Below are 12,759 nucleotides of genomic sequence, written 5' to 3' on the forward strand. Positions count from 1 at the left end.
TTTCCCTTTTAATTGTTTGGGCTCATAACGATAAAAAAGTATATTAATTGTATAAATGTAAGTACATTATTAGAATTCATATTTTTAAGGTTTCTTCTCAATTTCATATTTTTCTCATAATTTGCACAATATACATCCGTAATTTTTTTTTTTTTTCCCTCCCATATTAAGTATCATATATCATTTTAAAGTACATATTTCGTGAACATTGTATATTGCAGATATAATAAAAAATAAAAAAAATAAAAAAATAAAATAATTTTGTAAAAACTTGGCTTCATAACCCCAACAATGAACATGAAAATTTTGGTGAAGATTTTTTAGAAAATTAGTTTACTCATATTATTTGTTGCCCCTGAAAAAAAAATATATATCCGCAGTAGGATTACCATATATATTTATATGTAATATTATAATATATAACACAAATTCATATACATCATCTATATATATATATATGTAAAAACAATCTTCATTCTAATTTTTTTTTTTTTTTTTTTTTTTTTTTTTTTATATTTGCACAATTTGATACCTATTTATAGTTCTCCTTTCCTTAATTCATTTCTATATTTTGTTGAATTTAAGCCCCCCCAAAAAAACTTCTTAACTTTTTAATGGAAGAAAAAATTAATATATTGTAATGCGGAGCGAAAGCACAGTAATCCATGGACCCACTACCCGCAATATATTTATATGCTTTATTTTGCGCCTTGTCATATCTGCAACAATAAATATATATCATCTATCTACATATAATATATATATATGTGCTTAAAGTTGTATATGTATAGGTATATATACATAAACATTATAGATAAATATATATACTTATATAAATATGTACATGATGGTACTATATCATTAAGATATTTTTTTTTATTTTCTGGAAACTATAATATATAAAATATAACAAAATAATTTTGTAGAATGCATTTAAATTTTTTTCTTTTTAATTTTTACTTTCCTTAATAGTGTTAATTTTTAAAGAAGAAAATTTATCCTAAAAAGGAAGAGATTTAAGCTTATAATTTAATATAAAAAATTGAAAGAATAAAAGAAAAAGTGTACAAAATAAAACATTTATTAAAAATAATTTTATTAGAAATTTGTCGTTGAATTATTAAATTGTAGTTCAATGAGTATATTTAATTAAATTGCCTGAACAAGCAATAAAAATATAAAAAGAAAAATATTAAAATAAAAAAATATAAAATAGAATACAAAAATAAAATATTAAAATAAAAAAATATAAAATAGCGTACAAAAATAAAATATTAAAATAAAAAAATAATAAAATACTTGTAAATTTGTCACTTTTACATTATAGGTATTAAAAATAAAAAAAGAAAATAATATTCTATATCTATATTTACGATGTAGTGAAGGATAAAAATTTTATAAAAGAAAATCTCAAAGTTATGCATATGTTATATGTATTATGTATAATGTATATTATATGTATATAAATATATATATATTTGCGTATAATTTTTTAGGAGTAATGCGAATATTTGAAAATTTTAAAAAAATAACTAAATGTTATTAAAATTGAAGTACCAATATCAGCTGAAAAAAATAAAATAATAAAATAACAGAGCAATATAAAGTAAATGTAAAGTAAATATATATGTATATGTATATATATATGTATATGTATATGTATATGTATATGTATATGTATATATATATGTATATGTATATGTATAAAAAAAATTAGGATAAAACGTAGCATTATGCAAGAATTGAAAAAAATGGAGAATCACAAAGAGAGCGACGCAATAGTACTAAAACACGGATGGTGTGAAATGTTGAAAGGAGGAGTAATAATGGACGTAAAGAATGTAGAACAAGCAAAAATAGCGGAAGAGGCAGGCGCAATAGGTGTAATGGTTTTAGAAAATATCCCATCTGAATTACGAAGCAAAGAAAGTGTAGCTAGAAGTGTAGATCCTATAAAGATAGAAGAAATTAAAAAATGTGTTTCTATAAATGTATTAGCAAAAGTTAGAATAGGTCACTTTGTAGAAGCACAAATTTTAGAAGAACTAAAAATCGATATGATTGATGAGAGCGAGGTTTTAACAATGGCAGATGAATTTAATCATATAGATAAACACAAATTTAAAACTCCATTTGTATGTGGTTGCACAAATTTAGGTGAAGCATTGAGAAGAATATCAGAAGGTGCTTCAATGATTAGAACAAAAGGGGAAGCAGGTACAGGTAATATTATTGAAGCAATTAAACATATTAGAACACTAAATAGTGAAATTAAATATGTTTGTGGCTTAGACGATAACGAAATTTACAATTATGCAAAGAAAATAAGGGCGCCAATTGATCTTTTATTACTTACAAGAAAATTAAAAAAATTACCAGTGGTTAATTTTGCTGCAGGAGGTGTAGCAACACCAGCAGATGCTGCCATGTGCATGCAGTTAGGTATGGACGGTGTTTTTGTGGGTTCTGGAATCTTTGAAAGTGAGAATCCCAGGAAAATGGCTGCATCTATTGTTACGGCCGTTAGCAATTTCAATAACCCAAAGATACTTTTAAATGTTAGTTTTAACTTAGGAAGAGCCATGTGTGGAAGTACCAAGATATCAGACAAATGGAAGAATAAAAATGAAGAACAGATCTAGTTTATCATTTACGGAAATTTTAGCTTTTATTATTATTATTATTTTTTTTTTTTTCTCATTTCATTGCGATTTTAATGTATATTTTGCCTTTTTTGTGTCCATTTTTTTACCTTACTTGTTGACATTTTATTCCTTATTTGTTTACATTTTTTTGCGTTATTTGTTTCCATTTTTTTTACTTTTTTTGTTTCAATCTTTTTGCATTTTTTGGATTTTTTTTACCCTTTTTTGTCATTTCGTATTGCTTTATGGTTTCCTTTTTAAAATCTTACTTTAATTTTTTTATTCATCTCTCATTTTTATTTATTAGAACTCATGTGCAGTGCTGTGTATGTCCGAAAATGTAGGGAAAAAACGGTATATGCAAAAAATAATGTAAATATATGGATACATAAAAATATTACGTATGTTCACGTATGTGTGTGCTTAGTAGTTGTATATGTACATTTGTATTTGTATATGTCTTACGAACCTCAGTGGGCATTCCATAAATTCAAAGAAGACATGTTCGTAAAACCGTACCTTTGTATACGCAATGGGGGAATTTTTTATTAGTTACATGTTGATGCCGCGCATATTTCCGATTTTTGCACGTAATACTCTTTTTCCCGTGTTTACATATTTTCATATTACTATTATTAATATCATTTTTATCATATTAATATTTGAACGTTATATAATTAGCTATATTTGTATCATGGAAAAACATGTGTTATGAAAAAATTTACGTGCAAATTTTTTTCAAAGGTTTGCATGAATGTAAAATATGGCCGAAAAATCTTTAAGGGAAAGTCTAGTGACCTTCTAACAATTACATATAAGAGGAACATAAAAAGAATGGTCATTGTGCATTTTTCCTTATATTTTTACCATCACATTGAGAGAAGAGCTATGCAATTCGAAGATATTCAGCTTTAACCTGAAAAGGTAAATATTTTTGAACGGAAATAAGAAAGGGCGTAAAAAACACACACACACACATACACACACAAAGAAAAAGGAAAAGGAAAATTTTCAAAAAATTGAAAATTTAGTCCTTTTTTAACCTTTTGCTATTATCACAACCTTTTGACATATTGTTATGCGTAAATGTTGAAGCACAAGAGTTTGCTTACGTGTTAAGAATAAGTATTTCACTGCACCTTTTGCTTTTTGCATTATTTAAGCATATATATGTAACTACAGCGAAGCGATAAACTGGGGAAGTTCATAGTATAAAAATTTGCATGTAAAGACTTTGTAAAAAAAAAAAAAAAAAAAAAAAAAAAAAAAAAAAAAAAAAAAAAAAAAAAAACAATGATCAATTAACAAAACCATGTGCACATTATGTATGCACGTATGAACATATGCACATCTGTTTGTAGCGCTTTTTAAAAGAATTAAATATACAAACGCGCATACAAATGCGTAAGGGGAGCTATTTTGTTTTCCTTTAAGATTTTTTTTTTTTTTCAGAATGAAAAAGTGCAACAGTATTTTTCTTGCACATTATATGTACACACATATGCACGCATATACACACACACAAATATATATACATATATATGTATATAATCGCGTATATATGAAAATACACATTTTTATTTGTCTGTATTAATTTTTTTGTACGACTTTGTTACGTGACAGTATTTTACTTTTAACGGTTAATTTTACTGAACAGTGCATAATGCTTTTTAATTTTTTTTTTTTTTTTTTTCGTAATAGTGTTAAATTAATACCTTTAATTTAATGAAGCGATGCATGCTTACAAAAAATACAAGATTATGAAAGAGGTATCTGTTTTAGCTAAATTTTGTGTAAGAACAGTTCACCCTTTGAATGTTACTATTTCTGATTAAACGATATAAGTGTGCATAAAAAATTTCTTGGTAATTAAGTAGTTAAATGTACCATTTCAAGGCACGTTACGCTTGTATCTACGCACTTCGTACATGCGTACGCGTACATACATGCATACACACGTAAGTATGTGTATGTAAATATATATACATGCGCGCATGAATGTAACATGCATGTGCTAGTATTTTTTATTTTATTTTTTTTTAATTTACATATGCACACTTATTGAAGAGCTTCCCTAATTTTTATCCTGTTTAAAATTGTGCACTTACGTACAATCACTCGATTGTATGTACGTATACATATACATATATGTATATATATACTCATACGTGTAAATATACGCACAAAGGTGTAAATATACACGCGTATGTGTATTTGTTTATACACCCATGCATTCTCATTGCTCGAGGAAACACTCGAGTGCACGCTTTTTCCTGAGCTCCATTCCGTGCTGCCATTTTTGTTAACACGAAAGGGGGGGGAAGAATAAAATCGGAAGAGAAAGAGGAAAATGATTGGGGGAGAAGTGATTGTTGAAAAGAATCCATCAACGAAATACTGTGTTGCTAGGAAGGAGTTGCTATGTGACAGTATAATATGGGACATGCTACAAAATTATTATAAAAAAGCAACTATAAATGCATGGAAGGAAAATGTGGTACCGTCTTTTGTAACTAGTAATAGCAAGCTAGCTAAGGATTATGCACGGGTAATAGTAAACTATATGAAAGACTATTTTAACAGTAGTGAATGTGATCGTAACGTGCCAATATATATATTAGAGATAGGTGCAGGACATGGTAAGTTTACTTATTTAATATTAAGAGCATTGTCAAAATATAAGAAATTTTTTAAAAGTATGAATATACCTGAACGAGCATTTGTTTATGTATTTACAGATATTGCAAAGGATAATATAAATTACTGTATGAATAATGAAAGGTTAAAAAAATATATAAATACAGGGGATAGTTATGATCAAACATATGTTAGTAAAAACAATTCATATTATGATTCTGAATATGAAAAGAATGAATTGATAAAAAATTATGACTCTTCTACAAATAGTTCCAATTATTCTTCTTCATATAACGAAACGAATTATTCAGATGAAAAGGTAAAAAATTATTCTAATTTTTCTATGCTAGATTTTGCATTTTTTGATGGAAATGAAACAAGTGATAAGATATATTTAGAAGTAGCAAAAAAGTATGTACCATCAAACACACCTATAGTGCTCATATGTAATTATGTACTCGACTCTTTACTAACTGATGCATGGATTGTGAATGGAACAAATAGTTTTAAAAGAGCCCTGTTATCTGTATATTCACCCAAAGAAGAAGAAGACAAAACTAATGCGGACATCATGCTTAGAATGTCCGTTACTTGGGATTGGATAGATATCAATATTGATAATGAAATTAAAAAGGAAAAAACAAGTAAACCATCTGATTATCTGCGCAAGTATGAAGATATATACACTGTTTTGAAATTATACTCTTATTTTAACCAAGACTTATCTTTTGTATTACCAGTTGGAGCATTTATTTTATTTAAAAGGATTCTAAAGCTTAGTAATAATAAACTACTTTGCTTAATAGGGGACAAGGGTTATCAGTCATATGAAGAATTTCGAGGATATAGAGATCCACATATAGTAGTTCATGGTAGTCTTTCTTTTATGGTAAATTTAAATGCAATATGCCTTTTTTTTCTGTCACTGGGTGGGTACTATATATATACCCCATACTCTGATACGTTTCAAATAGTAACTCTTCTGATGCACCCTAAGGGGAATGTACATGTACAGAAGAGTAATATCGAAACATCCACTGGGGCTGTTATGACGAATAGTTGTGGTGGTAGAGGTAGTGGTACTGCTGCGAAGGGTGCCAATGCTTCCAGTGGTGGTGCGAGTGACCCGAGTTGTTCTCCTTCTCATTATAACTCCTTAGCAGAACAACTAGATGATAACACAACCAAAAAAAAAAGAGATCCATACATAATTGAATACTTTAAGAAAAACTCAAAGGATTACCTAAAGAGCAGATATTATAAAGACAAGTGTAACAACTTAACAAGTACAATGACGAAAAGTAGTAAATGTGTTTCTGCAAATTATACAAAATATTGTGCAAACTCAGAAAAAGTATATAGAAAAATGAAAAAAATGAATTTAAAAAATTTGAATGATATGACTATAAAATTTGGAGGTACTATAACATCATTTTCTGATAATGTAGAACAATTTCCTCCTGACCTGTTAATTAGTTGGCAAAAATCTGTCATTCATAATATTAATAATAATACATCTAATGTGAATATAAAGGAGTTAATATCACTCCTCAGGTATTCGAATTATGACTCAGATGTATTCTTTAATATCAGAAAATCTTTTACCAATTTGGCATCATACCCGAATATTAATGGTAGAACCGAAAAAGATATACTACTAGATATAAAAGAATGTTATGATAACTATTATTCATTAAAAAATGATGAAGATATTGCTGATGCGTGCGGTCATATGTGTATGAAATTTGGAAAATTTGAAAAGGCTATTTTTTATCTTAAAGAAAGTTTACGTAATTTTAAAAATAGTAGACATTCATCTACATATATTAATATAGCATCATGTTACAAAGTACTGGGTAACTATAGAAAATCTCTTAAGTTTATCAGGTCAGCTATTAAATTATCAAAAAAGGAAAAGAAAAGGAAAAGTTATCCTTCTAATAATATTTCTCATTCTTATGATTTACTATATAGCATTCAACTATGTTCAAATCCAATTACGTATGCTATCATAGGACTGGGTTACTATATTCAAAATGATGGTCTCTACTTTCTATCATTTGAAAACAGGATCAAGTTAAAATATATTATCCTTCTGTCGAAAGAAGAAGAAAGAGTCTTAAAGTTTATGAACACAAAGTTTAAGCATTCAGATTATGACAGAACTAGCAAACATGTGGACCTTTCCCAAATAAAGGTTATTAAAATGTACGAAGGAAATAGAGTGTATTCGTTGGAGCATTTTGGCTTCTTGGATTATCCCACGAACAACCATATGGACTCCCCTTCAGAAGACAAAGTGGAGCCAGGATTAGAGACAACATCGTCATTAACGGAAGGAGTAGGGGAAGTAGTAGTGGAAAAATTAGGAGGAAATGTAAACAAAATACCGAACTGCTACCCACGCGCAGAGGAGCTTAAAACTAATTTGGTGGAAATACTGGAAAAGCATACCTTCGAATTTTGCGTAATTGATGCCCCATGGGTTATCAAAGCAGATATCGCTGAGTTGATGTTAGATAAGTCTAGACATATATTTACATATGGTACTTTAGCTGATACATCTAAACGTTCTTTAGAAGTTATTTCGAAGTATAATGAAGTTGCTAAGCAAATTAGTTGGGTAAATAATAACTATATTAATGATGAATGCTTATATGAAGCTAGGGAGGCTTTAAACTATATTAAAGATATCACTTCAATAACAGTAACACATTATAGTATGAACGTATATAATAATCAAAATGAATGCATTGCTTGTAGAGACATTCTAACGGATGATTTGTGTTGCATCTTAAATATACTGCAAGTTGTTCTTAGCTTCAACTTAACTGGCATAACGGCCAATTTCTCCAAAGGTGAAAATTTGCCAAGTGGGAATGCAAACAAAGGTGAGAAAGTGCATATAGGTGTGGAGGCAAACGCAGATGCAGAAGCAGAAGCAGATGTTGGTGCAAAAGGTAATAACCCCATAGAGCAATACGTCTGTCTCTCTGGAATTATCATGTTTACGCAAAATAAATCGGTATCAGAAGAAAGGAACATATATGGAAACTACTTACTAATGAACAACAAAAATGAAGAATTTGTCACAAGTATTAGTATCGTTGGGATGCTTGGTTGCTTATGTTTAAAAAAAACATTATCGAATTGGTCTATCCATGTATTTAATATTAATAATGAAAAAATATTTGACAAGTCTGGAAGAATAGCAGCTAGCCAAAATGCCAATGATGTGTTTATTAATCAATATTTAATAAAAACGAATGGAAGAAATAACAACATTAAACATATCAATGAGTATGATTTAAAAGGCTCTTGTAAGGGCTCCAGTGAATCCATTGACTCTGATATTGATATCTTAGAATTTTCTTCTTCCGATGATGATCATGATGATAACGAAAATTATTTAGAACAGGACGTGGAAAAGGAAAAAACTAAAAAAGAATATGACAAAATGAGATCGAAAGAGGTAAATATATCACATCATAAGGAAAATGATTGTGACAACCTGTTCATGGATAGAAATTTAGAAATACTTAAAAACATCCCTGGTAAGAGATTTTATTCAATCGGTAAAGACGTTTATGAAAACATAAATCTTGATGAAAATTTTGTTGACATTACTGTTAATAATATTTGCTTTTACTCAAGAATTGTGGAAGGAATAAACATGTCTTACAAAAAAGGAGGAATGATGATTAACTTTAAGTACAATGTGGTCTAACGCTCATGCGCAATTGCAGTTTATATGCGAACGGGCAATTTCCCATATATATATCCATTCGTGTATGTATGAACACATGTGTATGTTTTTGTGCATTGGAGGGGAGTTTATACACTCACACTTGAGAGCGTCCTATTCATCGTAATGATGCACACGTATCACACGATGCGTATGGACCATACTGCGCATTTTTTTTACCATCTAACATTTCTCACTTTTTTTTTTTTTTTCTTTTTTATCAAAACTTTTGCAATATTTTTGGGTACTTGTTATAATGCATATTTTACGGATACATGTGTAGTCCTAAATAAAAAAAAAAAAAAAAAAAAATGAACCCACAAGCACAAAAAAAAAAAAAAGAGCCAAAAGGGTCAATATCGGCAAAATTGGCAAAAATGAACATTCACAATTTTTTCAAAAAAAAAAAAAATTCTAATTAAATAAAGATGCGTACATATGACCAGGCAGGAGAGGCTGTTCTTTTAAGGAACATTAAACAATTTAAAAATGTACATGAACCAGCATGCGAATTTATAGACAAACGTACTAATATATGTACATTAGAACTTATATGTATTTATATTTGAACATATCGATGCGTTGCTAGATATGCGTAAGCGCAGACGCGCCTTTAAAAGCATACAAAATACTGCTCTGAAATATATACGTAGAACAACGCGTTTCGACGTGTAATGTAATGCAGTGAGCTACAAGTTGCTTCGGTACGCTACATGTATACCCTACGTGGCCTATACAAGTATCTGTGAGAAATCATTTCCTAAGAATTCGCATTGAGAAAGGTTAATATAAGAAATGAGATCGAAAGTGGAATCTAGAGCTCCTTTATTTTTTTTTATCTTTCCAATATAATTTTTTATTTCATTTAAGGAGTCTTGAAAATGCTTTTGGAATTTCTTCGTTGTGATTTTAAGTATTTCACAAATTTCCTCATCTGTATAACTTTTTTTTTTTAAAAAAAGTCCAAATTTCATAAAAATAATTAATTTATTAATTTTTTTTTTCAATGATTTGCAAATAAATTTTCTTAACCCTTTTATTACAATATCGTTGTACATGATATCATTGAAGCTGTTTATATCATCCGAATTTATTATTAAATCTTTATATGTATTTTTTTCTGGATATGCGGAATTGCTGTTTTGGTATGTTATTGGTTTTTCGGAATCAATTATATTAACAACTGAACATAATGCTTTTTCTACTCGCTCTACTGTGAATTTCAGACCATCACTAATTTCTTTTATATTAGGTTTTCTTTCATTTCTTTCTAAAAATTGGTCTTCGAATTTTTTAATTTTATTGTAATCTTTATATGTATGAGGTGAAATAGAAATAAATGACTTATGTTTTTGATAGTAATTATATGTACTATTTTTTGCCCACATATAAACATATTTTGTTAAATTTTTTATTCCTAATTTTTCGATATCATATTTTTTGAACCCATTTTTTACAGCCTCTAAACTTACTAGTAAAAAATCATCTTCACTTAAATTACTGCTGAAATTTACTTCTGCTTTTCTTATAATATTACTTATCAATGGTATAAAATAAAATACTAATTTCTGTGATAATCTTATTTTGTTCTCTAAATTTTTTACCATCTTTTCCTTATCATAATTGTATGCATAGATCAATTCTTCATATAATGGTGGTCTGTTTTCTAATTTTTCAAGTATATAAATAGAATTTTCAAAAAATACAATGTCCTTTATGCATTCCAAAAATTGCTGGACTTCTTTGTTTATTAAATTTTCACAGTCTTTATATAATACTATTTCGTTCTTACCAATTTGGTCAGAAAAAATATCGTATTTGTTACTCTCGTTCTTCTCTACACTAGTCACTCTGCCTTTACCCCCTTCCATATCAGTTTTATTCTGTTCTTTCGGTTCATTGTGTTTACTGTACGCAATCTGTTCACACTGCTCATTCGGCTCATTCTCTTCATTCCCACTCTCCTCCTTTCCATTCTCCTCTTCATTCCTTGCATCTTCTCCTATGAGTCGTTTAGCTTTCCCCTTTGCAAATTTCTTCTTTTTTTCTTTAGTTTTTGTAACCTCCATTTTGTCTTTTTGCTGTACATCCATTTGATTAATGATTTTCTCCTTTTCCTTCTCCTCTCCCGGAATAGTGAAGTCAAAAGTTATAGCATTACCATCTTTGTAATTATCCCTAAATAGTGTGTACATATTCGTTTTATTATAAAAATATCTTCTTACTAACAAATCCTCATCTTCTTTTTGCACTAAATTTTTCATTTTATAAATATATACAATTAATTTTTTTAAATTTTCTACAGATACATTAATTTCCTTTGACCATAAGTCTAGAGTTAATATCTTCTTTTGATCTCTTATATTTTCATAGTATTCTAGTAATGATTTATAGAATAAGTACTGCTTCACCTCCTCCGTTTTTATAGTTTGTCCATTTAGTAACAACATATTCTCCTTAATTTCTATGTCTTTCTTTTTAAATATATTCTTATCCTTTAGTGAAAATAAAATATAATTTAATTTTTTTTTTTCTCTTTCATATACCTCGTTAAGGAATCCTCTTTTAAGCTTTAGTCGAACTTTCTTCTTTTCCAAATCGTTGATTTGTTCTGTGTTTCTGTACTGTACCTTCTCCCCTTCAGTTATGCGTTCCACATTTGCACTGGAATTATCCTCCGTTTCTGCTTTTCCTATTTTGTCCATCCTTCCCATTTTTTCCACATCTTTTTGCTTTTTTTTTTTTTTCTCATTATAAGTTTTTTTCTCTCGAATAATATTACTTGTTAGGAAGCTTATGCTCGGATTTGAATTCAAAACGAAGAAGTTTACTTCCCCATCGTCAAAATTTACATTTCTATCCACGTTTTTATTTAACACATTACTAGAGCATAATGAATTGAAGTAGCTATTAATTCTATGTTGTCTCTTTTTATTTATTTCCCATTTTTCGATGTTCCCCTCAATAGCTTTAACATCATTCTTCATGCTCCCCTTAGCTGCAGGATGTTTATTAAGTCCTCTTCTTTTTTTATATTCAAATAATTTATTACCATTATATTTAAAATATAGCATTTCCCCCTTTCTTCTACCACAGCTAGTGATATTGACAAACTCACTGTTATGAACTAAACCATTTTTTAGTCGGTATGATTGAATAAATATTCCTTCTTTACAAAATAATACTACAATCAATAAACATACATAATACCAATATGGCTTACAAATAGTTTTCTCTCTTTTTCTAAAATTTATAATCGTTATAACTATTAGTTGATATAGAAAAAGATGGATTGCTTTTATTACCATTCCACTAAAAGAAATTCATCGTAACTCTGTGGGGAACAGAACCAATGGTTTGCCTTGCCGTGGGCCTCTACAACAATACAATGCGCGCGTAGTAAGTATACATATATATATGTACGTATATAACATATATCCTTGCACATATACCTATGTGTTCTTGTAATTATTATAGGGCGCTTATCCTTTTTATTTTCCTTCCCCCTTAACACTTTATCCTGAACTTTTTAATTATAATAAAAAAAGGGCTTTAAAAAAGACTCAGTTTCACAAAAAAATTCTCCCCTAATTTTTTTTTCATGTTTCTTTTTTTTTCTTTTTTTTTTTTTTTTTTAATTATTTTATTTTTAGTACTAAAAATTATGCTTTTATTTCAAGTTCTGTTTTGCTTCACTCATGTAACATTTTTACGCTCAAAATATGGTATTAT

General features: G+C 28.5%; 3 protein-coding genes across 3 annotated transcripts; 2 read left to right on the top strand and 1 right to left on the bottom strand.

Annotated features, from left to right (window-relative positions):
* Positions 1-1,751: 1,751 nt before the first annotated feature.
* Positions 1,752-2,642, top strand: MKS88_003761 (pyridoxine biosynthesis protein PDX1; the record flags this gene model as incomplete). The annotated part of the gene is made up of 1 exon (XM_067216883.1): positions 1,752-2,642. The coding sequence occupies one exon, from the start codon at positions 1,752-1,754 to the stop codon at positions 2,640-2,642; it is 891 nt and encodes a 296-aa protein (XP_067072573.1).
* A 2,353-nt stretch (positions 2,643-4,995) lies between these two features.
* Positions 4,996-9,009, top strand: MKS88_003762 (uncharacterized protein; the record flags this gene model as incomplete). The annotated part of the gene is made up of 1 exon (XM_067216884.1): positions 4,996-9,009. The coding sequence occupies one exon, from the start codon at positions 4,996-4,998 to the stop codon at positions 9,007-9,009; it is 4,014 nt and encodes a 1,337-aa protein (XP_067072574.1).
* Positions 9,010-9,758: 749 nt separating this feature from the next.
* On the bottom strand, positions 9,759-12,335 carry MKS88_003763 (uncharacterized protein; the record flags this gene model as incomplete). The annotated part of the gene is made up of 1 exon (XM_067216885.1): positions 9,759-12,335. The coding sequence occupies one exon, from the start codon at positions 12,333-12,335 to the stop codon at positions 9,759-9,761; it is 2,577 nt and encodes an 858-aa protein (XP_067072575.1).
* Between the last annotated feature and the right edge of the window lie 424 nt (positions 12,336-12,759).

This window comes from Plasmodium brasilianum, chromosome 11 (genome assembly GCF_023973825.1).
Source record: "Plasmodium brasilianum strain Bolivian I chromosome 11, whole genome shotgun sequence".
In the NCBI taxonomy this organism is placed as follows: Eukaryota; Apicomplexa; class Aconoidasida; order Haemosporida; family Plasmodiidae; genus Plasmodium; species Plasmodium brasilianum.